This window comes from Furipterus horrens, unplaced genomic scaffold (genome assembly GCF_987537825.1).
Source record: "Furipterus horrens unplaced genomic scaffold, mFurHor1.1.pri manual_scaffold_2, whole genome shotgun sequence".
In the NCBI taxonomy this organism is placed as follows: domain Eukaryota; kingdom Metazoa; phylum Chordata; class Mammalia; order Chiroptera; family Furipteridae; genus Furipterus; species Furipterus horrens.
This window is the reverse complement of record NW_028327172.1, coordinates 155,897,946-155,923,796: the sequence shown is the minus strand read 5'-3', so window position 1 is coordinate 155,923,796 and position 25,851 is coordinate 155,897,946. Positions and strand designations below refer to the sequence as shown.

Sequence of the window (25,851 nt, the reverse complement as noted above, 5' to 3'; positions counted from 1 at the left end):
GATAAACCTATATTCCTTTTTATGCTTCAGTATTTATACCGTATTCATATTTCTGTTCAGTTGGTGTTCTTAGCCACCCACCCCTGAAAAGAAAAAGCAAAACACTGACACCTAATGTAATCATTTCCAAAGCCAAACATGAGGATTCAGCTTTATACTAACTCTGCATGAATGTGTAGTTGGCTTTCATATTTTCATATAATTGAGTATATGTCTCTTTGCTCTTTAGATTCTCCTGAAAAATATTCTCAATTAAAGGTAAGAACCGTTTGTATTTTATATTGAAGTATCAACTACAGATTGTTTGAAATATACATTATTTATTAATCATCTTGTTTTAAAACTCATTCAGCCTGTTGTTGAAGTGAAGGATCCTGTTCCTAAAAAAGCAGTAGGAATGAATTATGCACAAACATCCAGATCAGGTAAATTTTGTACTATAAATTGAATTCTGCACAGGAATACATGAAAATATTTGATATACTCATAGACTTCTTATTCCTAACTCCTTTTTTTTCTTTTTCTGCAAGCTTAATTGTAGATTTTGACATAAATAATGTAGATGTCATTGTTGGAACTCATGTTTGATATTAACAGAAAAATAAACCAAGATTTTAAAAATGTAAGCTTTCAATAAGATGATTTTACTTTTGATACCCTAAAGTTCCACGTTTGGACTCCATATAATTATTAGAGATTCCCAGAGGTTAATTCTTAGACAAGATTTTTCCGCTCTTTTAAAATGCCTATTTGGCCCTGGCTGGTGTGGCTCAGTGGATTGAGTGCTGACCTGCAAACTGAAAGGTCTCTGGTTCATTTCCTGGTCAGGGCACATGCCTGGGTTGTGAGCCAGGTCCCCAGTTCGGGATGTGTGAGAGGCAACTGATTGATGTCTCTCTCGCATGTCAATGTTTCTCTCCCTCTCTTTGTCCCTCCCATGTCCCCTCTTTCTGAAAATGAGTAAATTTTTTTAAAAAGAAAAGAAAGGAAGGAATGCTTGAATGAATGAATGAATAAAATGCTTATTTGAATTCTTACTTTTACCTCGAGTTACATTTCAATTGCTAACATGTCAGTAGCATTTTAATTATTTTATCTTAGTGTTGTTACACTGTTGATTTTAAGCCAACCAATGTTCTGATTAGAAGACTGTGTATGTGTGTGTGTTTATGGTGTCTTTGAGTATTAAAAATGGTGAACTAATAAATCATAGTGAATATTTGGTAGACACAACCTTTTAAAACAGTAATTTTTAAACTTTAGGGCCTTAGGGTCCTTTTATACTGTTATAAATTATTGAGTATTCCAAATAATTTTTTAAGTATATTTTATTGATTATGTTATTACAGCAGTTCCAATTTTTTTCCCCTTTGCTCCCCTCTGCCCAGTACCCGCTTCTCTCCAGCAATCCCACCCCCCTTAGTTCATGTCCATGGGTCGTGCATATAAGTTCTTTGGCTTCACCCTTTCCTATATTATTATTAACTTCCCCTTGTCTATTTTGCTTCTTAATCCATGCACCATATCCCCATTTCTCTCCCTACACCCTCCCAGCTGATAACCCTCCAAATGATCCTTATACCTATGATTCTGTTCCTATTCTGGTTTCCTTAGTTGGATTTTGTGTTTATTTTTTAGATTCAGTTGTTGATAGTTGTGAGTTTGTTGTCATTTTAACGTGTGCATAGTTTTGATCTTCTTTATCTTAGGTAAGTCCCTTTGACATTTCATATAATAATGGCTTGGTGATGACGAACTCCTTTAACTTTACCTTGTCTGGAAGCACTTCACCTGCCCTTCCATTCCAAATGATAGCCTTGCTGGATAGAGTAATTAATCCTGGTTGCAGGTTGCCTTTCATTACATTGAATACTGCTTGCCAGTCCCTTCCTGCCTGCAAAGTGTCCTCTGAGAAATCAGCTGATAGTCCTACAGGCAACTCTCTGCCTCTCTCTTGTTGCCCCCAGGACTCTCTTTATCTTTCACCTTTGGCATCTCAATCATGATGCATCCTGATGTGGTCCCCTCTGGGTCCAGCTCACCCGGGACCCTCTATGCTTCTCGGACCTCTATGTCCATCTCCTTAACAAAATTTGGGAAGTTTTCTTCATCTTTTTTCAATTCTTGCTTCCTCATTCTGCACTGGTTGACTTTTTTCTTTCCTTATGATCCAAATCATTGATTTGAACCCCAGTTTCCTTCCCTTTACTATTGGTTTTGTGTGGATATTCCTTCATTTCACTTAGCATAGCCTTCACTTCTTGTCTTATGCATTTGCTGTACTCAACCATATCTGTCAAGCCTGTGGGCATCTTTATCACCAGTGTTTTGAATTCTGGGTTTGTTAGGTTGTCTATCTCCTCATCTGTTAGATTGGCTATCTCCTCATCGCTTAGTTCTCCTACTGGAACCTTGATCCGTTCCCCCTTTTGGGCCATACTTCTCTGTCTCCTCCTTCTGACAGGCTCCTGTGTTTGTTTGCCTCTGTGTCCCAAGTAGAGCTGTCACTCCTGTTACATTGTAAGGGACGGAGCCTTAAGGATTAGTCAGTGCAGGGCGACCTGTTGCACCACTTTGTGGTGCTGTATGTGGAGGAGGGGTCTGAGAGGGAACAATTCCACCTGCCCAGCACTCGCCCCTTTTCCAGGCACTTCTCCCACTTCTGTATAGGACAGGTGCCTCTCTAGCTGTTTCCCTGGCCATCGTTCCCAGAGTGGGTGGGTCTGCGGACGTTCTAGGACTGTGGGGGCCCTTTAAACAAGTGGACTTTGCTGAGAGACCGGCAGTTTCTGCCTTCACCCCAACCCCCACTATTCTGCAGAGTCAGAAGCAATGAGGCTTGATTTTCCCCGGTGCTGGGACCGTGGGCTGTGAGGTCCGGTGAGGAGCTGGGAACACGCCCCAGGTGTCCCTCCTGACTTTTTAAAATGTGTGACTGGGCTTTCTGCCAGCCTGCTGCTGCTGCTGCCACCACACTGTATCCTCTCTGCCCCGGCTCCGCCCCTCCTACCTATCTGGATGAGTATTTCTTCTTTATATCTTTGTTTGCTGGGCTTCCATGCAGTTTGATTTTCTGGAACTTCTGGTTGCTTCTAGTTTTGAGGTAGTTGTATTCCTTCTTAGTTGTGGAGGGAGACGCAGCATTTCTGTCTATGCCTCCATCTTGGCTGGAAGTCTCAAGAATTCCAAAGAATTTTTTTAAGTGGGTCATGCCTATTGACATTTACAATATTAGAAAATCAAATTAAAATTTTTAAATACAACACTCCAGTCATACATTCTATTAGCCATTAGAACTATGACCCATTAATCATTATAGCTCAGATGTTATCACATATTATGTCTGTGGAAAACTCTACTGTATACTCATAAGTAAATGAGAGTGAAGTGGCAAATAACATATTAATATTATTGTGAAAATAGTCTTGAGCTCTTGGATCCCCTGATCCAATGTGTCTTGGGATTCCAAGGATTCTTAGATGATACTTGAGTATCACCACTTTAAATTGTATATGAGATTCATGGATGTCAAATGTTAAAGGGACTCTAGTGATGAAACAAGCTTTAAAAGCTTCATTTATACATTTGTTGCTTTTTGCTCTCACTTGTCTTAAAAAGTTTAAATACGAGGAGAATATTTTTTTATATTCATTTCCTGTGTTGTGGCACTTTGTACTCATTGGCTCTAGCATGGAACTAAACTGATCTTATTTTTACATGGAAACAATAAGGTCACTCAAGGTTATAATTTCTGATATGAATTTATATTTATCTAAGACTTAAAAATCAATATTGAAGATACTCGTGCATTTTAAAAGGACCATTTTTTTGTATTTATGTAATTTCTTATTTGAAGTAGTACCACTCATTAAAAGTTTTTTTTAACCCATGTTCTCTTATGCACATTTAAACTTAAAATAAGTGGTTAGACGTAAATTTTGATAACAAAAAACCTCATACCCTGAAGAATCTTAACGATTAATAAACAAAGCTTTTAGGGAAAAGAGAATATGTAATAGAAATTGCTAAGTGAATAAAAGTAAGCAATAGAGAAAATAAAGAAGTACAAAATGAGAGACAATAGTTAAACTTCTCTATGTGAATGTCAAGGACAGGACATAAAGTATAATGAAGGAGCCGTGTGTTTGGGGAAAGAGGAGGACATGGGACTACTTCTCTGAAGAAAGAATTTTTATAAGTCTGTCAAATTTGTATTATCATTTACATTGTAGCAAATGAGAACTTCTATTTTCAGGTTCTTCACATGGTGGTTCTACAACTAGATTGACCCTCAATCATGAGACTTGTAAAGATCTAAGGATTTTATTTATTTATTTATATTTATTTATTTATTTATTTATTTTTTAATCCTCGCCTGAAGATATGCTTATTGATTTTAGGAAAAGGAAGGGAGAAAGAGAGAAATATCTATCAGTTTCCTCCCATTTGAGCCCCCACCAGAGAGCAGTCCCCCAACCTGGGTATTTGCCCTGATTGGGAATCGAACCCACAACCTTTTGGTGTATACAGGACAATGCTCCAAACCAACTGAGCCACGCATCCAGGGCAGAGATCTGGAAATTTTGAAGTTGATGGTAAATGTCGATTAGTATCACAATCAATGACCAAAAGTCAGTCAGCACTTACAGATTAGACAGATGACCTTAATAGACAGAGAAAAAGATTCATATTGGAGCTGTTTCTGTTAGGGAATTTTAGGCTCCATGACATGTGTGAATCACAGTTACCAGCACAGAAAGCAAAGAGGGTAATAAACAGAGTTCATCCCTAGACCACCTCTGCGGCCTCACCATAGTTTTGACTTTTCAAAAACCATTTTGTGGCAAAATCTACTATATATTTACTCCGTTTATGCAACCCACAGCCAAACAGAATATCTTTTAGCAAGACATTTTCATTCTTCCTGTAACCAAAGAGGATTAGGAGAAAGAGTAAGCTCCTTTACATTAGTATTGGCATACACTTGGGAGTGGGTAGCAAAATTACATTTAGAACTTTGGGACTAGATGGGAAAACTAAGTTGAATCTAAAGATTGTCTATTCAAAATGTGGTTTTTAGCTTTATTTTTATAGCTCTGAATTCACAAGTATTAGTTATACCTATATTCAGTGTAACTGAAAAATCACCTTACCAAACCAAATATTACAGTTTTTCTTATATTTTCTATGGCTTTATACATTTTAGAATTGGCTTTTCCAGCAGTAATGGGAGTCATTGAGAATTTGCTACACAGTACCTGCTTCTGAGCTGTGTCCACACAGTTGTCACCTTGTTTTATTTCTTTAATGAATACATGATTCACAAGGAATGTTGGTTTAAAGGAATGCTGTATCACTTAAAATTAATATATGGAAAACCAATTTTAATTCTAAAACTTTTAATTCTTAGATTCTATTGACTTACCACATCTAATATGTGTTCCACTTTATGTGCTGTATTAACTTAGTGCCCTTCATCAGTCATGTGATCAGATGTGTAAGAATAGGTCAAACATATATGTATTTTTTATTTCTATATTTTATGTCCTTTCCTTACCTTTAGAACTAACATTGTATTTACAGAAGACTTTCATTTCTCTCCGAGAGTACTTCAGGCTAGAAATTCAGTTATTTACCTCTCTATACAAGTACCTTGTTTCTTCATGAGGCTGGTAGATCCAGGAAGCAGGACATTTAATACACAAGCTCCCTCATCATAGAAATACATGAAACAGAAAAACTACAAAATAAATTCAAGCAGCTTAACACAGTTCAGGTAGTTCATTTATTGAGCAGAATCTAGTTGACCCGGAACCTGAACATTTATTCACTGAATAAAGATTTATTCTATACTGGGCCCTGAAAATTTTATCTTACATATTTCTGGGAACATTCCCTCATTCAGTCCCACATCCTGTATTTTGCATTATTGCCTTCTAATGCATCCTCCTCGATTTACTCAAATGTCACTCAAATTCATCACTGCAACAGCATTTAGAGCGACGTACCTCAAATGTATATGTGACCATGAACCACTCTCTAAAACATATTAATATCTAGGTCTCTTAAAATTACACATAAAGCTTTTGTAATTTGACTTTTATTTAACTCTCCATCTTTAGCCCACTCTAACTGTCCTTTTTTCTCTGGCATTACTAAACTGCTGGTGATGCCCTCCTCACTGATGCCTATGTTTTAGACAAAGTCAATTGTATTGTATGCTTGTCTCCCTTTCTTGGACTCTTCCCCTTTGATTCTGGCTAACCTCACTGTTTAAGTCTCAGCTCAGGCATTATCTCTGGAAAAGCCATTTCTGACACCTCTTATCTATGTTCTTTAAACAGCACTGCTGAGTCCTAAAAGATGAAAAGATATTTGTCAGAGTCATAGAGGAAAACATTTCAGATATAATGAAGGTGTACAATGATAAAGGCATAAAAAGTGACAGTGATTTTGGAAATCATGAATAATGCTGCAATTGAAGCTTAGGAAGATGTTAAAAAGGTGTCATTATAACATAGAAAGTATGGTGACTTTATATGTTTGTATGGTATTTCTAAATGTTTCGTTCCGATTGTTTTGTTCATAGATGTTGGGTGAATGAATTTTTGAGGTTTCTATGCCTTGAATTTTATAATATCTAGTATTTCCTAAATGCTTTGTTGAAGTTTTCAATAATTAGAAGTATTTCTTAAAGAAGTAAATATTCAGCTAAAGATTAAGCTTAAACTCTCAATTGATAAAATGTATTTTCCATTTTTATAAAGATTATAGCTTTTAACTTTTCTAAGTAGTTCATTTTAACTAATATATTTATATATATATATATATATATTTGTCAGCAGAACTAGACTTAGAAGTGACATCAGAAGAAGAGTCAGAAAGGCTTGATGGAAGTGAAAATAACCACTCACAGGTATGTAAAAATTTAAATTTAAATTCATGGTATAATATTGTTTTCTATGTTTTAATAATGTAACATAGTCCAAATAAAGTTACCTTTCAAGGTAGGCTCTTAGACTCAATAGATCATAATTGAATATTTAGTTTTAATTAGTTATGAGACTTAGTTATTGTTAGAATCTATAGTAATTGTTAGAATCTATAGGAACTTATAGCTAAACTTTATCTTTGTAATTGAGGCAAAAACAATTCTCAAATATTGTTTGCTTCTTGCATTTTTATAACTTCCTTACATGATCAAGAAGGTAGCATCTAGTACTGAATCATATCATAAAGCAGTTAAAATTATGAACAATGTAACAATGATGGCCACTGAGTTGGATGCATGTGAAGAGTGATGATGGTCAGTGTTTCAAAATTTGCAGTGTCACATTGCTACTCGCTAATGCCAAAGTTAAAGCTTTATGCTGCCTTGTGATCTCTATGTAATTGATTTCACTGTCTACGTAGAGGAGGAATGGGGCTTTTGTAATTTGATTTCTGCTTAACTCTCCATCTTCAGCCCACTCTATTGTCCTTTCTTTTCTCTGGCATTATTAAACTGCTGGTGAGTTCCTCCTCGCCAATCCTTGCATTTTAGACAAAAATGATCCTGTTGTATGCTTCTCTCCCTGTCTCAGTATAGCCTTGCATGCCCTCTCCCTTTCCTGCACTCTTTCCCTTTGATTCTGGCTAACCTCACTGTTCAAGTCTCAGCTCAGGCATTATCTCCAGAAGAGCCATTGCTGACACCTCAACTGCCAATTAAGAGAATCACACCTTCCCAAATGGAAACTTGTGCTGTTAGGGTACAAACAATAACTTTCGAATTTATTTTACATCAGTGTAGAAAATCAGTAAATATTATTAAATTTTTATTCACTCTCATTAGTGAACATTAGAACACAAGATAACTATATCAGTACATACGCTATCATAGTATATTATTTGAATTAAAATTTAGGAATTTGCTTTTCTTGTTGATTGATGTCAATGATTTTGGCTCCTAATAATTTAAAGCTTGCCTTGTCTGGTTATTATTCTTTTAAAAATATTTTTTTGTCTTTTAATTTTATTTTTTAATTGTTTACATTCATTATTTTTTATTAGTTTCAGCTGTACAGAATAGTGGTTAAATAATTATATACTTTACAAAATATTTCCCTTAATTTTTTCCAGTGTCCACCTGGGACCATATGTAGTTATTACGATATTATTGACCATATTCTTTATGCTATATTTTACATCCCTGTGACTATTTTGAAATGACCGCTTTGTTCTACTTAATTTCTTCACCTTTTTCACCCAGTCCCCCAAACTTCTCCCCTCTGTTCTCTGTATCTATGACTTTGTTTTTCTTCATTTATTTATATTGTTCATTAGATTCCACATATATGTGAAATCATACAGTATTTGTCTTTCTCTGACTAATTTATTTCACTTATCGTAATACTCTCCAGGTCCATCAATGCTGCTGCAAATGGCAAGATTTCACTGTTGTTGTTTTTTTGGCTGAGTAGTATTCCATTGTAAATATGTACCATCACTTTTTTGTCCATTTGTCTATTGAGAAACTCTTGGGTTGCTTCCATAGCTTGGCTATTGTGAATAACGCAGCAGTAAACACAGGGGTGCATATATTTTTTTGAAATAGTGTTTTGGGTTTCTTCAGATAAATACCCGTAAGTGGAATTGCTGGGTCATGAGGCAAATCCATTTTTAATTATTTGAGGACAATCCATACTGTTTCTCATAGTGGCTTTACCCATCTGCATTGCCACCAGCAGTGCACATGGGTTTCTTTTTATCACATCCTTGCCAACACTTGTCATTTGTGGATGTATTCATGATCGCCATTCTGACAGGTGTGAGATGACATCTGCTTGTGGTTTTAATTTGCATTTCTTTGACAATTAGTGACATTAAGCATCTTTTCTGTTTGTCGGTTGGCCGTGTGTATATCTCCTTTGGAGACGTGTCTGTTTAGATCCTTTGACTGTTTTTTAATTGGGTTATTTGGGGTTGGGATATTTTTGTTTTTTTGGGGGGGTGTTTTGATTAGGATGAGTTATTCATAAATTTTGGATATTAACTCCTTATCAGCTGTATCATTAGCAAATATGTTCTCTCATTCAGTAGGTTGTCCTTTCATTTTGTTGATGGTTTTCGTTGCTGTTCAAAACCTTTTAAATTTGATGTCATTCCATTTGTTTATTTTTTGTGTTTTTTTCCCTTTCTCCTGGAGACGTATCAGAGAAAATATTGCTAAGAGTAATCTCAGAGATTTTGCTGCCTATGATTTCTCCTAGCAGTTTAATGGTTTCAAGTCTTACCCTGAAGTCTTTAATTCCTTTTGAGTTCATTCTGATGTATGGTGTAAGAAGGTGGTCTAGTTCCTTCTTTTTTTTTCTTGCATGTATCTGCCTAATTTTCTCAGCACCATTTATTGAGTAGACTGCCTTTACTTCATTGTATGTTGTAGCCTCTTTTATCAATGGCTCTCTATTCTATACCATTGATCTCTATGTCTGGTTTTATGCCAAATACCATGCTGTTTTTGTTACCATGGCCTTGTATTATAGTTTGATATTAAGTAGTGTGATACCTTCAACTTTGTTCATCTTTTTTCAAGATTGCTGAGACTATTTGGGGTTTTTTTATGGTCCCGTATGAATTTCTTGGACTATTTGTTCTAGTTCTATGAAATAAACCTTTGGTGTTTTTTTCGTTTGTTTTTGTTTTTTTTTTTTTACTCTCCTATAATTATCTATTTCCTTTATGTCTACCATAGTGTTATAAAATATTTGAAGCCAGGATTCTGCTTTATTCATGTTTATATCCCCAAGTATCTATCAACTGTCAGGAATGTAAAAAGTATTGAAAGTGCTGTTAAAGGTTCAATATCATATTAGATCTTTTCTATACTCTTCTAAACATCCATCTTAAGATAAAACCTTACTGAAACTGGAAATAGTAAAATCCTAGATTCAAATAGGATCTTACTAAGGTCAAACAGTCTAGTTTCACTTTCTTCATACTATATCCCTGGTAATATTCTCTCACCTCAAGAAAAATGTTGGAAAGAAAATAAGATGAAGCTTATCACTCATGAATTGATTATAAAGAAATACAGAATTCCAGAATTAAATGATGAGATTTATCAAATCAGATGGTATTGTAACCATCTGGCTTTAACCTTCATACCTAGGAATTTGTTAGGCTTAAAAAATATATAGGAAAACCTGGTAGTTTGTCAACCTGTAAATTCTTCAAATACGACAGCTAATGTCCATTCCCAAAACAGCAAATTTGATGTAATTTTTTTATAGCTACCAGCTGCAAGGATTTTTTTAAGCAGTTAAATTAACATGATATGAAAATGACCTGCGGTACTCCATGATATTGCAGAAGTTGAGTATAGTTAAGACTATGCTAAATGTATCAATCAAACATATCAAAAACACCAGCAAAAAGAAAGATAAAATCTGTACATTACTTAAAATGTAAAGCATTCTATTAAAAAATCATCAGGTAAACATTTCTAAAAAGCCTAAAAACCTTTTCAACTCTAACACTGACTTCTCAAACATTAGTACATGCCAAACCTTGTAAGCAGTATGTACTATGAATGCTAGATCAATGAACAGGTTATATGAAGAAAATTCTGCTTCCATACTTACTAAGTGTCCATAAGTCACAACTGTGCCCTACTCAGACTAAATTTAAAACAGAGAAAGGCTGAGGAAAAACACTCATCATAAGGGTTCACAAATTAGGGTGTTATAACACTATAAGCCCAAAAAAGCTCTTAAAAATGAGCAGTGCACAGCAATACAAAGCTAGTGCCTGCCTCTACAACTCTAAGCAGAGTTGACTCTAAAAGCTTCAATTTACACCTCTTCTAAATCAGTCCATTTGCCTGAGTTTTTAGGATTTTAAAATATCAAGTCCCTTCTATAGTATATTATTAAAGAGATTTTTTAAAATCTATTTTCTTCTTTCAAAAAAGGAAAACCAATGTGTTTCTTCAGAAAGCAATCAACACTTCACTTGCACAACTGTGAAATTATTACCCAAATTCTATTTCCTTGCATTAACTGTACATATGACCTATTGTTTTCCATAGGTCTTTTGCCTAGCTGGTTAAGCTCTTATTGGAGGTACAAATATTCTCTCAGGCCTTAACACAATCTAAGTCAAGATAGTAAAACTCTTAACACTTTTTCCCCACCCAACTGTAATCTCCAATCTTCCTTAATGAAAAACAACACACAAATTCAGTCTAGGATCTTGCATCAATTTAAAGAGGTAGCAGCATTAAGAATTGTTGTGTAGGGGAACCAAACATCTGGGGAGTGGGGCTACAAAAAAAGAAAGAGAGGGGAGAGAGAGAGACAGAGAGAGACACACACACACAGAGAGACACACACAGAGACAGAGAGACACAGAGAGAAGAAAGAAAGAAAGAAAGAAAGAAAGAAAGAAAGAAAGAAAGAAAGAAAGAAAAGAAAAGAAAAGAAAAGAAAAGAAAAGAAAAGAAAAGAGAAGAAAAGAAAAAGAGAAAGAGAAAACTGTAGAATAGACAACATGCTGTTTATCATCGTGTACTTGGTAAATCAGAAACTTTCATTCCAGTGCTTGAAACGTAGTGGTGAACTGCAGCCTATAAGGGGCACTCAATCTCTTGAAAACTTTGCCACCCTCATAACCAACCACCTGACACACCTACCCCAAACAGGAGTCTCTTTCTTCTAAACCACCCTATCCAAGAAATCCGCACACATCCTTCCTTTTCATAAGTACTGGTAAGACTTCGGGTTTCATTTAAGATCTCATTACACACTGAAATCCAACAGCAGCCTTAAGTACCAGGAAAAAAGTCCTAGATAACCACACCCTGAGCAAACGTAAATTTTGCTTCTCCACCTTCGCAGGCAAGTAAGAGTCTTCGAATGAATAACGTCCGTCCTACAGCGTTTCGGTATTACCCAAGGGCAGGTAGAGCCACTCTCCAAAGACTGGTGGCCTTATTTTGTCAAATCATCGCCTTCTTTTAATGATCACTTACGTCCACCTCTCTTGTATGAAAGATAATTTTTTATACAATCCTTAACGAGTAGGTTTTGAGTCTCTAGTACCTAGGAACAGAACTTACAAAGAGACTAGCTCCCAAATGTGACAGGAAAACTGTACCATAAGCACCAGGGAAGAGATGGGGAAGTGCCACGGGGTTTGTTGTTATCAGAAGACCTGGGCACAATCGATGCCACCAGTATTTAACACATAAATCGAAGTCCTGAGGACAAATAGTGTTTGCAAACTAAACACTGGCAGTATGAGAGACGTCCCACAAACGAAAGCAGCGACGGGCTCAATACAAAGGCATCCAGAGGCAGCCAGGGCAGAACCAGGCTGGAGGAGCGGCAGAAACTGACTGTAGGGGATGCTGCAGGGTGGGCTAACATGGTACCTTCTCCAGGGTGGAAGGAACAGAGAGGTGGACCCGAAGGCTTCTTCATTCCGTCGGACTCTGGTCCCCAAAGGTGTTTGGGCTAACAGCTCAAGTTTCACCGAGGAAAAGGGAGGCGACAAACGTGCTTCCCAGCACCTTAGACCAGAAGTCCGCGCTCTCGGCTTCCAGCTCCAATTAGCGAGGAAATAACGGTCTCCGGAGCACCCACGGAGGAATCCGGGCAGAAAGCAGCACCCACGCACCCCGGCCCTCAGCGCGGCCAGCTGCGCGGCTGCGTAGGAGGGCGGCTGGTGTCGCACTCGTGGGCCCGGTCCGGCCTCGCCCTGGGCGCAGCGAAAAGTTTCCAAAGTCCGCGGCACCCGCTCGCACAGCCAACCACCGAACGCAACCGCCTAACGGCTGGGGAGAGAGGCCCGCGCCTGCCCGACCACGGCGCCAGGACCCTGGGTCGCGCCTCCCTCAGCCCACACCAGCCGCCGAGGTTCACCCACCACAGAGCCGAGAGAAGAGCAGCAGCAGCAGCAGAGGCGGCAGCGGTGGTGGCGTCGGGGGCGGCAGCAGGAGGCCGGCCCCCGGGTGGAGAAGCGAAGGAAAGTTGTGCTTTGCCGCCTACGGGACACAGCGGAGCCGGTCCCGGGGTCCGCGCCATTCCCCAGCCTCCCCACGGCCCGCTCGCACGCTCGCCCGCCCCCACCGGCTCCCCCGGACCGGGCGCCTTAGGCTCCGGGAGGCGGCAGCAGCGGCCGCGGCACTGCGGCGGCGGAAGGACCAGCGCGCGCGTCCCTAACTCCTAGTTCTTGAGTCTCCGCGGCTGGCTGACACAGAGCGGAGCGCTCGCGGCTGCCTTGGCACCACTGTCACCGACGCCACTCCGCCTTTGGTATTTTGATAGCAGTTATGTTGACTCTATAGATTGTTTTGGATAGTATGAACATTTTAATGATGTCAGTTCTTTTTATCTAGGAACACAGTATATGCTTCCACTTATTTATAACTTCTTTCATTATTTTTTTTCAGGATCTTATAATTTTCTGAGTACAGGTCTTTTACCCCCTTGGTTAAATTTTTCTTAGATATTTTTTGATGTAATTGTAAATGGGATTGTTTTTGTAGTTTTCTTGTCTGATAGTTTATTGTTGGTGTATAAAAATGCAACCTATTTCTGAATATTAATTTTGTACCCTTCTACTTTACTGAATTCATTTATCAGTTTTAGTACAATTTTGGTAGAGTGTTTAGGATTGCCTATGTACAGTACCATGTTATTTACAAATAATAACAGTTTTACCTCTTTCTTTCCAATTTGGCTGCCTTTTCTTTCTTGTCTTGTCCGATTGCTATGGCTAGGACTTTAGTACTATGTTGAATGATAAGAGTAGTAAAATTGGACATCCCTGTCTTGTTCCCAGTTTTAAGGGCAATGTTTTAGTTTTTCTTTTCAGTTAGTCTTCAGTTAATTATTCAGGTTGATTGTCCTGTAATTTATCTGTAATTTCACTTTGATCCTTGGAGGCAGTGAATGCAACTTTCACCTACTCTTCTGCCATCTTGAATCACCACCCCCACCCCAATTCTTAAATGCACTTTAGGGGCTCACTATTTATGATATGGTGAGGTGAAATTTTTTAGAGATTTTATTTATTATTAGAAGGAAAGAGAGGGAGAGAAGCATCAATGTGAGAGAAAAGCATCAATCGATTAGCACTTGTATGCACCCAGACTGGGGACTGAACCAGCAACTCAGACATGTGCCCTGAGTGGAACTCACACCCACAACCTTTTGGTTTGTGGGACAATGCCTAACCAACTGAGCCACGCCAGTCAGGGCAGTGAGATGAAATATTTTAAGTGAGAAAACCTTGGTAACATTAAAATTTACCTAGTAATTTATATTGGATAGATTTAATATCTAATGAATTAACTAGTTCCAATAGTGGCAAAATTAGGTTTGCTGGATTTTTGTTTCTTTGTTTGTTTTTAAGTTTAGACCAAGGCAAGTTATTTCTCACTCTTAGTTACAACCTAGTGATTTGGGAGTAGCTAAACAAAGATTAAGAAGTTTAACAGTTAAATTTCAATTATAGTGATAGTGAGGATGTGGAGAAAAGGGAACCCTAGAGCACTGTTGGTGAGAATGCAGACTTGTGCAGCCACTGTGGATAACAGTATGGAGTTTCCTCAAAAAATTAAAAATGAAACTGCCTTTTGACCCTGCAATCCCACTTCTCGCAATATATCCTAAGAATCCCAGAAGACCAATTTGAAAGAACCCCAATGCTCATAGCAGCATTATTTACAATAGCCAAGATCTGGGAATAGCTCAAGTGCCCATCAATAGATAAGTGGATAAAAAAAAATCGTGGTACATTTTCACAATGGAATACTACATGGCTATAAAAAAGAATGAACTATTACCATTTGCGACAGCATGGACAGGCCTGAAGATTATTTTGCTAAGTGAAATAAGCTAGCTGGTGAAAGACAAATACCATATGATGTCATTTATATCTAGAATCTAATAAACAAAATACGCTGATGAACAAATTAGAAACACAGGCATGGATACATAGAACAGATTGACAGCTATCAGAAGTAAGAGGGGAGGGAGGGACTGGATGAAAGAAAGTAAAAGTAGTAACCAAAGAACATATGTGTTTAACCCACAGACACAAACAACAGTGTGGTGATGGTCAGAGGAAAGAGGGGAGCAAAGGTGAAGGGTGAGGTGTGCAAAGTAGGGGAATACTAGGACATCTGTAATAGTGTAAACAGTAAAAATAAAATAATTTTCATTCTAATTTTTCTTTATTCGTACTTGCTTACTTAAGAAGAAAGTTACTTCACAAACATGTACCCCAACAGAAAAGACATCTGAAAATTAAACCAAGAAAATAAATCTTCCACTTTTACATCAGGAAAAGATGTCTCAAGAAGCAGAAATAGAGAATGTGACGAAGATAATATATCTGCATACTTGGGGCATCCTCTGTGCAACAGTGTGAGGAATATGGGTCAAACAAGGCAAATTAGAGTGGAGGAATAATTTACAAAGCTGAGTTAAAGCAGAAGTTTGGAGAAATTTGAGAAAAATACAAAGTACTGCTTGTTTGGAGCTGCTACATGACAGCTCTAAACAAGGAGCAAGCTTAAGACAAATACCTTCTACTTCGACAGATAATATACTTGATTGTGAGGGAAAAGATGCTTTTGGAGTGTTTCTGCAGTATTTCAGACATTTCCTGAACAAAGAGAACCTACTATCAAGAATATCTTTCTCATTCATACTCTGGGCACTTGGAATACCCTTGCTGGTAATCTTCTAAGCTTTGTTTAAATGAATACAAATACACTATAAAAATGATAACAAACTGGACAGTGAATTGTTTTTAACAAAAATGAGAAGAGTTTTTATAAGGATATAAAAAAATACAAAAAAAAAAAAAAAAAAAAAAAAAAAACCCAGTAGTTAAGTTTGAAATGAAAAGACCAAGAGCTTGATACCCAAATGGCAAAAAATAGGAACCCAAATATTACTAACTGGAAATTATCATTGGACATACATCTCAGTCTTGTGATCTAAAACGTGTTTGTGATTTGTGGCTTGCCTGCTGCAGTGAACTGAAACATGTGCTTTAAATAAAAAGGCAGGATATTTCTGCACTTACAAATACTTATACAGAAACAAAACCAAAATCAAAAGTTGTCCTCAAGCCATTATATGAAGCTATTTGCTAATAACTGTAAAAGCATGGAACATGAATTAGAAAATGTGAGTTTTTCTCTACCATATAATGACAGAACATCTGAAAGTTATCTAAATGAAGAATCACAGCAAGATAATACAGAGTTTTAAGAATGAAATAAATATGTTAAAATTAAGAGTTTCTTTCTAGCTTTGGAAAAAGAAAGATCAATTTCAAAAAGAGGTAGAGGTTCACTTGCTGCTACTACTTTTTTCCTCTTATTAGTTATCTGATCCATTCTATTTTTTGCTTAAAAAAAAAGTTTGTAAGATGAGTTTGGTTGAATTTGTAATTGAGGCTAGAAGTTGATTATTTCTGCAATCTAAATAATAGGAGCTCAGGAAAACAGTCTCATAAGTTTTGTTCTTTAATCAACTTAAGTCTCTCTGTCAGTCTTCCATATGAACTTGGGCACTAATTTAGCTATGTACCATGTGACCTTCTGAATCAGAAAAAGTATAAGGAAAATTGTTTTAAAATGTAATAAGCACTAGAGATTTTTGTTGTTGTTGTTTAGTTTATTGGCTTCAGTATAAATTGCATTCCATAAACAATAAAATGAGAAGGAAGCCGTGACTGAGGGAAGCAATATTGAAAATATTCCCAGCTAAACTCATCTATTATTGTGCTTTAATGTGTTCAATTTTATATGCTTTACTTCCTTGGAACATAGAATTCCAATGTGACCACTTTGAGATATTTTCAATAACAAGCACATACTTCCACATATATTTAGTTTATCATTACTGTCAGATGTTTTTGTAGAGTCAAACCTTTATATAATGTTGTTCAATAGTATGGTATATTTTGACATGTATAACATTATCATATAGAGAGCATAAACCCTTTGCAAAAAATTCAATATTTAACTTTAAAGGTGAAACTGAGTTTTGAGGAACATTGACTTAAAAAACAAAAATTGAGATATTCTTCTTTAAAGGAAAAAGGTGGATGAGCCCTCTCCCCAAACTAAGGCATTAAATTACTTTGCAAATGTCACACTTTTAATTTATCTGATTAATTCAACGAATTTTTCCGTTCTTTTATCTGATTCAGCATTATAGAAGTTTATAATCTCTTTGGTACCATAAAATGCTAGGTAATGCATTTTTAGAAGCTTTGGGTAGATCATTTAACCTTGGTTTTATTCCCATTTTCAGCAAATATGGGGCTTAAAGTAGATAATTATTTCTATACCATACTCTCTAGCTATAAAATTTTATGGTTATTGAATGTGAAATTTGGGGAGCATTACTCATTTTCCAGGGTTGTACATTACCTAACAATTCATTACTTTTCACTCTGTCCCTGTATTGTTGTAAAAATTGGTTCATATATTTTATGAATACCATCACTTTTTTGATAACTCCAGGGTCTAAAACCAAGAAAAATTATAAAAGTCAGTGTGTGAAAAAATAGCTTATTGCAGAAAGAGGAATGCTTCCTATTTGTTACTGAAGCACAGTGTCACATCCTCTAACTAGCTGTGTAATGCAAAATTCAGGTGGGAAAGACAGAAGAGGACATATTTTATGTCTTTGTCTTTTTATTTCTATGTCTCTGCTAGATAAATGGAACTGAGGGAGAAGGGAGATTGGATGTGAATAGAGTACAAAATTCAGAAAGCCCTTTGTGAACTCTTAGAAAATTCTGCTTCTTTACTGAATCAAATAAAGCAGAATTTACAATTTCAAAGAATTGTAATAATGAAATTAAAGTAAGCACAAAAAAATTTTTTTTTATTAAAGTCATGAAAATTAAGGTAAAAGCCAAATGATAAAATTAATGAAAACACAAAAGGTCTTTTTAAGGGATAAAGTAATAGCAATTATTTTTAATATCAAACTTTAATTAAAGGTTGAAGAAGAAAAAAGAAGGCACAACAGTAGTGAAATGGAAGTAATAAAAAACATTTGCAGTGCTGATGCCAATGACAGCGATGGATCGGTTCAGCAAAGGAAGAGTGAACAAACTGATAACCAACCATTCCCTGTTACAGAGAATGAGTATTCTGACTGGTAAGCTTATAGCAATATTTAACAGTAGGTTATTGTTACTTTCCTATAAAGAAAATTCTAATTTGAGCTAATATTCATGGTAAACAATTTTATATTTTTACTAGGGATATTCATCTTTGTGTGGTAATCAGAAAAATACAAACTAACAATGCGATACCATTTTTTGAGGTCATAGATGATAAATATTTTATTTAACAAATAACAAGCAGGGTTGGCAAATAAAAGTAAAAAGGGCATTTTCATACACTATTGCTAGATAAAATTGATAAATCTTTTTTGAAAGGTAATTATTAATAAATAACGTGTTTCAAAATGTCAAATGTGTCGTTGCTTTATCCTAACAGCTACACTTCCTGAAATAGACCCTACAGGAAAACATGTCTTGTATAAACACACCCACACATTCTAAAGACATTTATTATATATTACTATATATAAAAAGCATACAGTAGGTCATTATATATAATATATGCAATATGACATGTTAAGGATATGTAATATACATATATGCATCAAGGATATTTATATAAATATGTTACAGGGCAGGACAGAAATCGGTTTGCAGTTGTTTGTATGGAAAATGCAATAGTTAATAAATAATAATACAAGAATATAAACTCATTTGTGTAGTCACAGCTGTAAAGCAACTTTTGATCCCCCCCCATATATATATATATGTTAAGGATATTTTTCATAGCATTGTATATCAGAAAGTCGGAGATAGTCTAAATACCTATCTATAAGGAAATAAATTCTTATATCCATAAAATAACGTAGTATGTAACCACTGGAAAAAATGAAGTTAGGTCTACAGCATACTGATTATTTCATAATTAAAGTACATTTAAAGCATTTTGTTTGATGTCATATCTGAAGCAAATTTTGTTAGAATACTTTTAATTATAAGAACGGAGTTGCTCAGAAGGCCATTAAGACACAGCAAGCAGGAAAAAAGAAGTTTATTGGGAGAATCATCAAGTGGGGAGCAAGCCCTGCCACAGGCAGTCCAAGCTTAGCAAGCGGGGAGGGAGCCATGCCGCCGGTAGCTAGGTCTCCAAGCTTCTAGGGGAGAGAGGGGTTGCTTTATAGGGGGAAGAAAAAAATGGATTTTTGAGCTGAGTCAGCCGTTTGGTTGTCTCGCAGCTGCAGGTAAACGGGCTGATCAAAGAGGAACACAGTTTTAGTTTATTTTAAGTTTAAAACACCCCGTTATCTTCCAGGCAGTTGCAGGCAGGGAGCGCTGATACATCGTTATCTCCTAGGCAGCTGCAGGCAGGGGGGAGGGGGCATGGGAGCTGGGGATGTCATTAATATCTGGTGTGTTTCAAAAGGAAGCTTATTCTACACTGGCACTCTGCTTTGTTACCATCATAATTGCTTGTTATTAGATTTTTCTGTTTAGTTCTTAATATGTGAGTGTTCAAATATTGGACCCTCAAGTTAATTTGAAAGCAAGAGATTTCACAAGGCAATTTGTTCCATATCTTGTGTAAAAATTTCAGTATATTGAGTAAAACATTAAAACACAGCAGGGGATCAATCTGTTAAGTCAGGGGGGCACAGATCTTTTCTATAAAGCATTAGATAGTATTTTAGACTTTGTGGACTATCAGGTCTCTTTCATTGTAATCCCAAATCTTTCAAAGACAATAGGTAAATGAACAGCATAGCTGTGTTTCAATAAAACTTAATTTACAAACAGGCAATGGGCACGATCTGGCCTGCAGGCAGTCATTTGTTGACCTATTCACTATACATCAAGGTGCTGCTAATGGAGTGAATTTCCCTTTCAAAGGTACCCTGCATACATGCTTTTATCCTTCCTTTTTTATAGAGAATGTATTTCAGTATGCAGCACACCAAATTTTTCAACAGTGACATCATATTATACAATTTATAAAAATTCATTTTATAAAGAAAAAAATTATCTGCATGCTTCTCCCTTTATTTCAGTTACAGAATTTTAATATGACTAATTACTTTGTATATTTTAATAGTAGATATATTCTAGAGTTGAATGATTCTCATCAAGCAAAAAATCCTGTGATCTTTTTTAACTATAAGAAAAATGATAATCAGGTTATATAATATCACTATACAGGGTGGGGCAGAAGCAGGTTTACGGTTCATATTGAAACCAATAATTAATAATACAAGAATGAACTCTTCCTTGTTGTTTTTTTTTTTTTTTTTTTTTGCTCCTCACAACTGTTAACCTACTTTTGCCCCATCATATATATCTAAAAAAATTTTGTGGCGGGGTCTTTTAGTTGTATGATTTTGTGAATTTATTATTTAATAAGTTGTCTGGCATTTTTTCAATTAAGAAACTTTTCTGTATTACAAAAATAGCACATAATCACTATGAAAGGATTGAAAACTATAGCTAAACAAGAAGAAAATCAGATCATCCACGATCAAGCCATTTAGCTACAAAGTCCTTAGAAACTATCTACACTCACTGATTGTAATTTCCCCTCCATGCACTCTTGAACCATCTCTAGTAATTTTCAGCCCTTTCTCTCCTCCATAATTGTTTTTCTCCAGATTACCACTGGTTTTTCACTTTAATAAAAATAGCATTCCTTAGCCTTCGTTTTACATAATCTATCAGCATTTTTTGACCCAATGGGAAACTATCTTCAAAATACTTTCTTCATTTGGCTTTCAGGACTTAGTTTTAAGGGAGCGGAAGCACACTTTCCTGGTTCCCCGCTGCCTGTCTAGTTTGTTCATCTCCGTCTATTTTACTTGTTTCTCCCCACCCCCCACCTTTTACACTTTCCAAGTGTTCCAGGATTCAGTCCTTGATCTGTTTTTCCCATGACTTTTACTACTTTGTATATGCTAATCCCCAAATTTATATTTCCGGCCCAGGTATCTCTCCTTAATTCCAGCCCTGTATATCAGACTGCCTACCTGAGAACTCTTTTTGGAAAGCTCTTGGGTATTTCAGACTTAAGATGTCCAAAATTGAACTACTGATTTTTTTTTTCACACCTGCTCTTCACATAGTCTTTCTGTTTGAGTTAATGACAGCTCTTCAGTTGCTCTGTCAAAAACTTGGTGCCATCCTCTCTTACGCCTCACATCTAATCTGTCAGCAGATCTTGCCAGGTTACCTTCAAAATATATTGGGAAGCATCTTTCAGACCCAAGCCACTATCACCTGCTGCTCAGATTAGTGTAATAGACAACTAATTGGTTTCCTTCCTTCCTTCCTTCCCTCGCCCTTCCTTTCTTCCTTTGTTTTTCCCTTTTTACTATTTTCATCAATTCTAAACACAGTGGACCTCTTAAATGATAAATCAGATATATGTCAAAATTGTTCATAATACTATCTACAAGGCCTTATATAATTCCTTGGTCTTAGATCTGTGTCTCTGACTTGAACTTCTATTTTCTGTCCCTTTCATTCTGTTCCAACCAGACAATTTCTCACTGTTCCTTAAACACTCCAAGCATACGTCTGTATTTGCTGTTGTTTCGATCTGGAATGCTCTTCCCTCTGATATCCAGGTGCCATGCTCTTTCCAATTTTTTAGTTCTTTACTTAAAAGCCACTTTCTTAGTAAGACCTTTCTTGGCCAGCCTAATATTTTACTGACGCCCTCCCCACACAACACATTTCTCTGCTTTAGTTTTTCTCTTCTAACATGCTGTATATTTTGCCATTTAGAGGAACCCCCCCCCACAGTCCTAGAACATATGCAAACCCACCCATCTGGGAACCACCACCAGGGCAACAGCTAGAGGGGCGCCAGTTGCATTATTCCCTCTCTGACCCCTCCCCCGCATGCAGCACCACAAATGATGAAACCGGCCATCCTGCACTGACAAAACCTAAGGTTCCCTTTACAATGTAACAGGTGTGCCCAGACGGAATCAAGAAGCACTACAAGTGATGAAAAGCAAGGACCTACAACCAAGATTACCCTATCCAGCAAAGCTATCATTTAGAATAGAAGGGCAGAAAGTGCTTCCTAGACAAAGTAAAGCTAAAGGAGTCCATCATCACCAAGCCATTATTATATGAAATGTTAAAGGGACTCATTTAAGAAAAAGATCAAAACTATGAACTGTAAAATGACAACAAATTCAACTGTCAACAACTGAATCTAAAAAAAACCTAAGCAAACAACTAGAACAGGAACAGAACTATAGGTATGGAGATCATATGGAGGGTTATCAGCAGGGTGGGAGAAGGGGGATAATGGAGGAAAAGGTGCAGGGATTAAGAAGTGTAACTGGTAGGTAAAAAATAAGACAGGGACGTTAAGAATAGTAAAGGAAATGGAGAAGCCAAAGAACTTATATGCATGACCCATGGACATGAACTAAGGAAGGGATTGCTGGAGGGAAGGGGGGTACCAGGCAGAGGCGGGGAAAGAGGAAAAAATTGAGACAACTGTAATAGCATAATCGATAAAATATACTTAAAAAAAACAAGTGACCCTTAAAATAAGCAGTTTCTAGAAATAGTTGCCATGGATGTCAGATTGTAGTAAATAACTGTAAACCATTCCTTAGAGAATTTTTACTGGGAAAGGCAATAGACAAGTGGATGATGATGGAAGAAGAATGTGGAGTTCCAAGGGAGTTTTCTTTTTTCTTTTAAAACAGGAGCTTGTAGAGTATCTCTGTATGTTGTTGGAAATAATCCAGTATAGAAGGACATGTCTATTAAATATGAGTTATTTGCATTTCCAAGTATCAGCTCATTGATTGTATTACATTATATTTTAAAAATTAGAGTGAACTAATTGTCCATACTATTTCTATCACATACACATATGTGGAGTTGGGTCCACATTGGAATATTCTCATATATTGAATATGCAGAAAATTAAAAGTTATGTGATCATACACAGATTTTTTAAAATTATATAATTGTAAACATAAACACTGAGACCATACTGAATAGAATTTAATTATTTCTTAAAAATTCTGGATATTATAATGCCTTTGACAGTATTACCATGAATAGCTATGATTTTATAAGGTATTCGAAAGTATTAGGTTATATTAAGTCTCTTAGATTGTGGGGGAAAGAGGAAGACTTTATTTATGTGCAACAGAAAAATAAACCTGTAACAATCTATCGCAGATTATTAATTTTGGATTATAAAGTTCTAAAGTATTAAAACCATGCCTTCTATACCAATAGTGCCATTAACACATACTGTGTTCTCAGTAAGTATATTTTGAATGTGTCATTAAACAATTGAATGGATGAATGAATGAATGCCTGTTGATGAATTTATCAAAAATATGTTTAGGTTATTAAAAGAATATTTTCAATATGGCCTAGGTACAAAATTCTTTTTATTTTTAAAAAGTATGTGTAGTATTCAGAAATGATTATTAGTAATTATAGCTAGAAATGGAATAATAATATAAATTCATTTGCTATCATGGTACTTAAAAACACTTAAAAATAAGTGTTACTTTCAAAGCATATTGTGAAACATGTTTTGAAGACAGATTTCCTGGGTTTGAATTCTAGATCTGCTATTGAACACCTCTATAGACTCTGGCAAATTACTTAACCTTTCTAAGCCTCATTTTCTTTTGTTGTAAAATACCTGATATATTGCCTACATCCAAGATTTTTTGCAAGGATTAAAATGTACCTAAGACATGTAAAATGCTCACACTCATGTATACTAGTTGCATATTAAGTCCTCAAAAAGCTAGTATTGTGACTATTATAAAATGTTTCCTTCATATAAGGATTTAAGGATTACTTTCCAACTAGGAATTAGTGCCAGTAAAAACTTGTTTTTATTGAAAATGACAATAAAAAAATATGGTATATTATTTCTTACTAATAAATAGTGCAAGTAACAAACATTATGTTTTCCTTTGGGCTTGACTATCAGCTTGATCTAAATTTAATATTTCATGTTATTATTATTAATATTATATTTTCTTTGTCCCTTAATGTCAGTTTTTCTTTTTATTTGTTGTTTAATTACAAATACAGACATTTTATATAGGAAACAATAGGTTTAGATATTCTTTGTATCTTAAGTATTTAATATTTACCGGGAAGGATTGTTAATTTTCTTTTTAGGTCTGCAAAGAAAATGCCTCATGAAGAGAAAACGTCCAGTAAAGGGAACAAGGTATTGTGAAAAATAAATTATCAAAAATATTATTTGTAGTAAAAACATTATAATATAGTAAAACAATAGAAAATCTTCCTATGTTATAGAGACATACTTTCTGAAAGTAATTTAGAAATACTAGTTATTGATAAAGGCACCTTCCTTATAAAAATCAGTTCTTTTAAAATACCTGTGTTTTTGCTTTTATAAAAGTGGATTATTTATTACCTCTGTACACCTAATATATATTATCAACATTTGAAACACAGTATTATTTATTTGTAGGTCGAAGAGAAATTTAATTCCAGTCATCTGAATTTAACTCAGTCATCTGAAACACTTTCTGAGTTGCCTGACTCCAATTGTAATAATTTCTTGTTGCTAATTGAACAACTTGGCATGGATTGTAAAGGTAGGACCATTGTATACATATAAAGCATTTTTATGTATACCGTAGTAATAATATATGTACAACTTGTCTAGTATTGAACCATAGAGCACTGACGTGTTGTATAGTTACTTATCTAAGAAATATGTTTTATATTACTATAAGGTGAGAGCAATTGTATGCTCTCAGCCAAAGAGCTATGGTAGTTTCCACTGTATTTTTCTCAGTGTGAATGGCAATGCCTAGTGTGTTTATTGACTGTTTCTCTCCAATGTCTTCACCCAAGGTTATGTCTGAAAATTCCCTCCTAGGATATTAAAATAACCTCATAACTTTTTCCTGCCATTTCACCTCCTGGAACTTTGGTCTACATTGCAGCTATAATTATTATATATTTTTTAAAAATTCAGATCTCATTATGTTTAAAACCCAGCCTTTACTTCTTATGTTCTCAGGTTAAAGCCACAATAGCCTCTAGCTTCATTTGGTATAATTTCCTATCCTCTTTCCATCTGTGTCGCAACCACTGACTTATATGTTTTTTCCTATAATAGTGCTTATTTTCCAACGGCTTGGTTAGGTAAACTACACATATGTGAAGTTTATATTTTGATAGTTTTTTTAAGTATGTTTTATTGATTATGCTATTACAGTTGTCCCAATTTTTTCTCCTTTGTCCCCATCCACCTGGTATCCCCCTTTAGTTCATGTCCATGGGTTATGCATATAAGTTCTTTGGTATAAACCCCATCTGGTTATGACAGATTGTCCTTTTGATGTATTGTTGGATTTGATTTGCAAATGTTTTGTTTAGAAATTTAACCTCCATGCTCATGACATAACTTTTTTTCTTGCAACATCTTTGTCTGCTTTTGGTTTCAGGGTATTAGCGAATGAGTTGGGGCATATTTCTGCTCTTCATTGTTTGAGAGAGTTTGTATTATTTTTTTCTAAAATGCTTGGTAGAATTCACCAGTATAGCCATTTGGACCTGGAATTTTCTCTTTTCAGAAAGGTCTTTAACTAGGACTTTAGATTCTTTTATGGATATAGGACTATTTAGGTTATTCTTTCTTGATTGAGTTTTTGTAATTTTTGTTTTTCAAGGAATCGACCCACTTCATCTGAAATGTCAACTTTATTTACATAAATTTTATAATATTACTGTTATTTTCTG

General features: G+C 35.7%; 1 protein-coding gene across 1 annotated transcript in view; it reads left to right on the top strand.

Moving 5' to 3' along the window:
* The window catches only part of ANKRD26 (ankyrin repeat domain 26), a 127,795-nt gene that overhangs the window by 56,783 nt on the left and 45,161 nt on the right, over window positions 1-25,851 (top strand). The window contains exons 15-20 of the mRNA XM_090267369.1: window positions 230-258; window positions 353-425; window positions 6,843-6,916; window positions 18,016-18,176; window positions 24,253-24,304; window positions 24,572-24,698. Coding sequence (XP_090123495.1) covers window positions 230-258; window positions 353-425; window positions 6,843-6,916; window positions 18,016-18,176; window positions 24,253-24,304; window positions 24,572-24,698 — 516 coding nt within the window. The remainder of the gene's footprint in view (window positions 1-229; window positions 259-352; window positions 426-6,842; window positions 6,917-18,015; window positions 18,177-24,252; window positions 24,305-24,571; window positions 24,699-25,851) is intronic.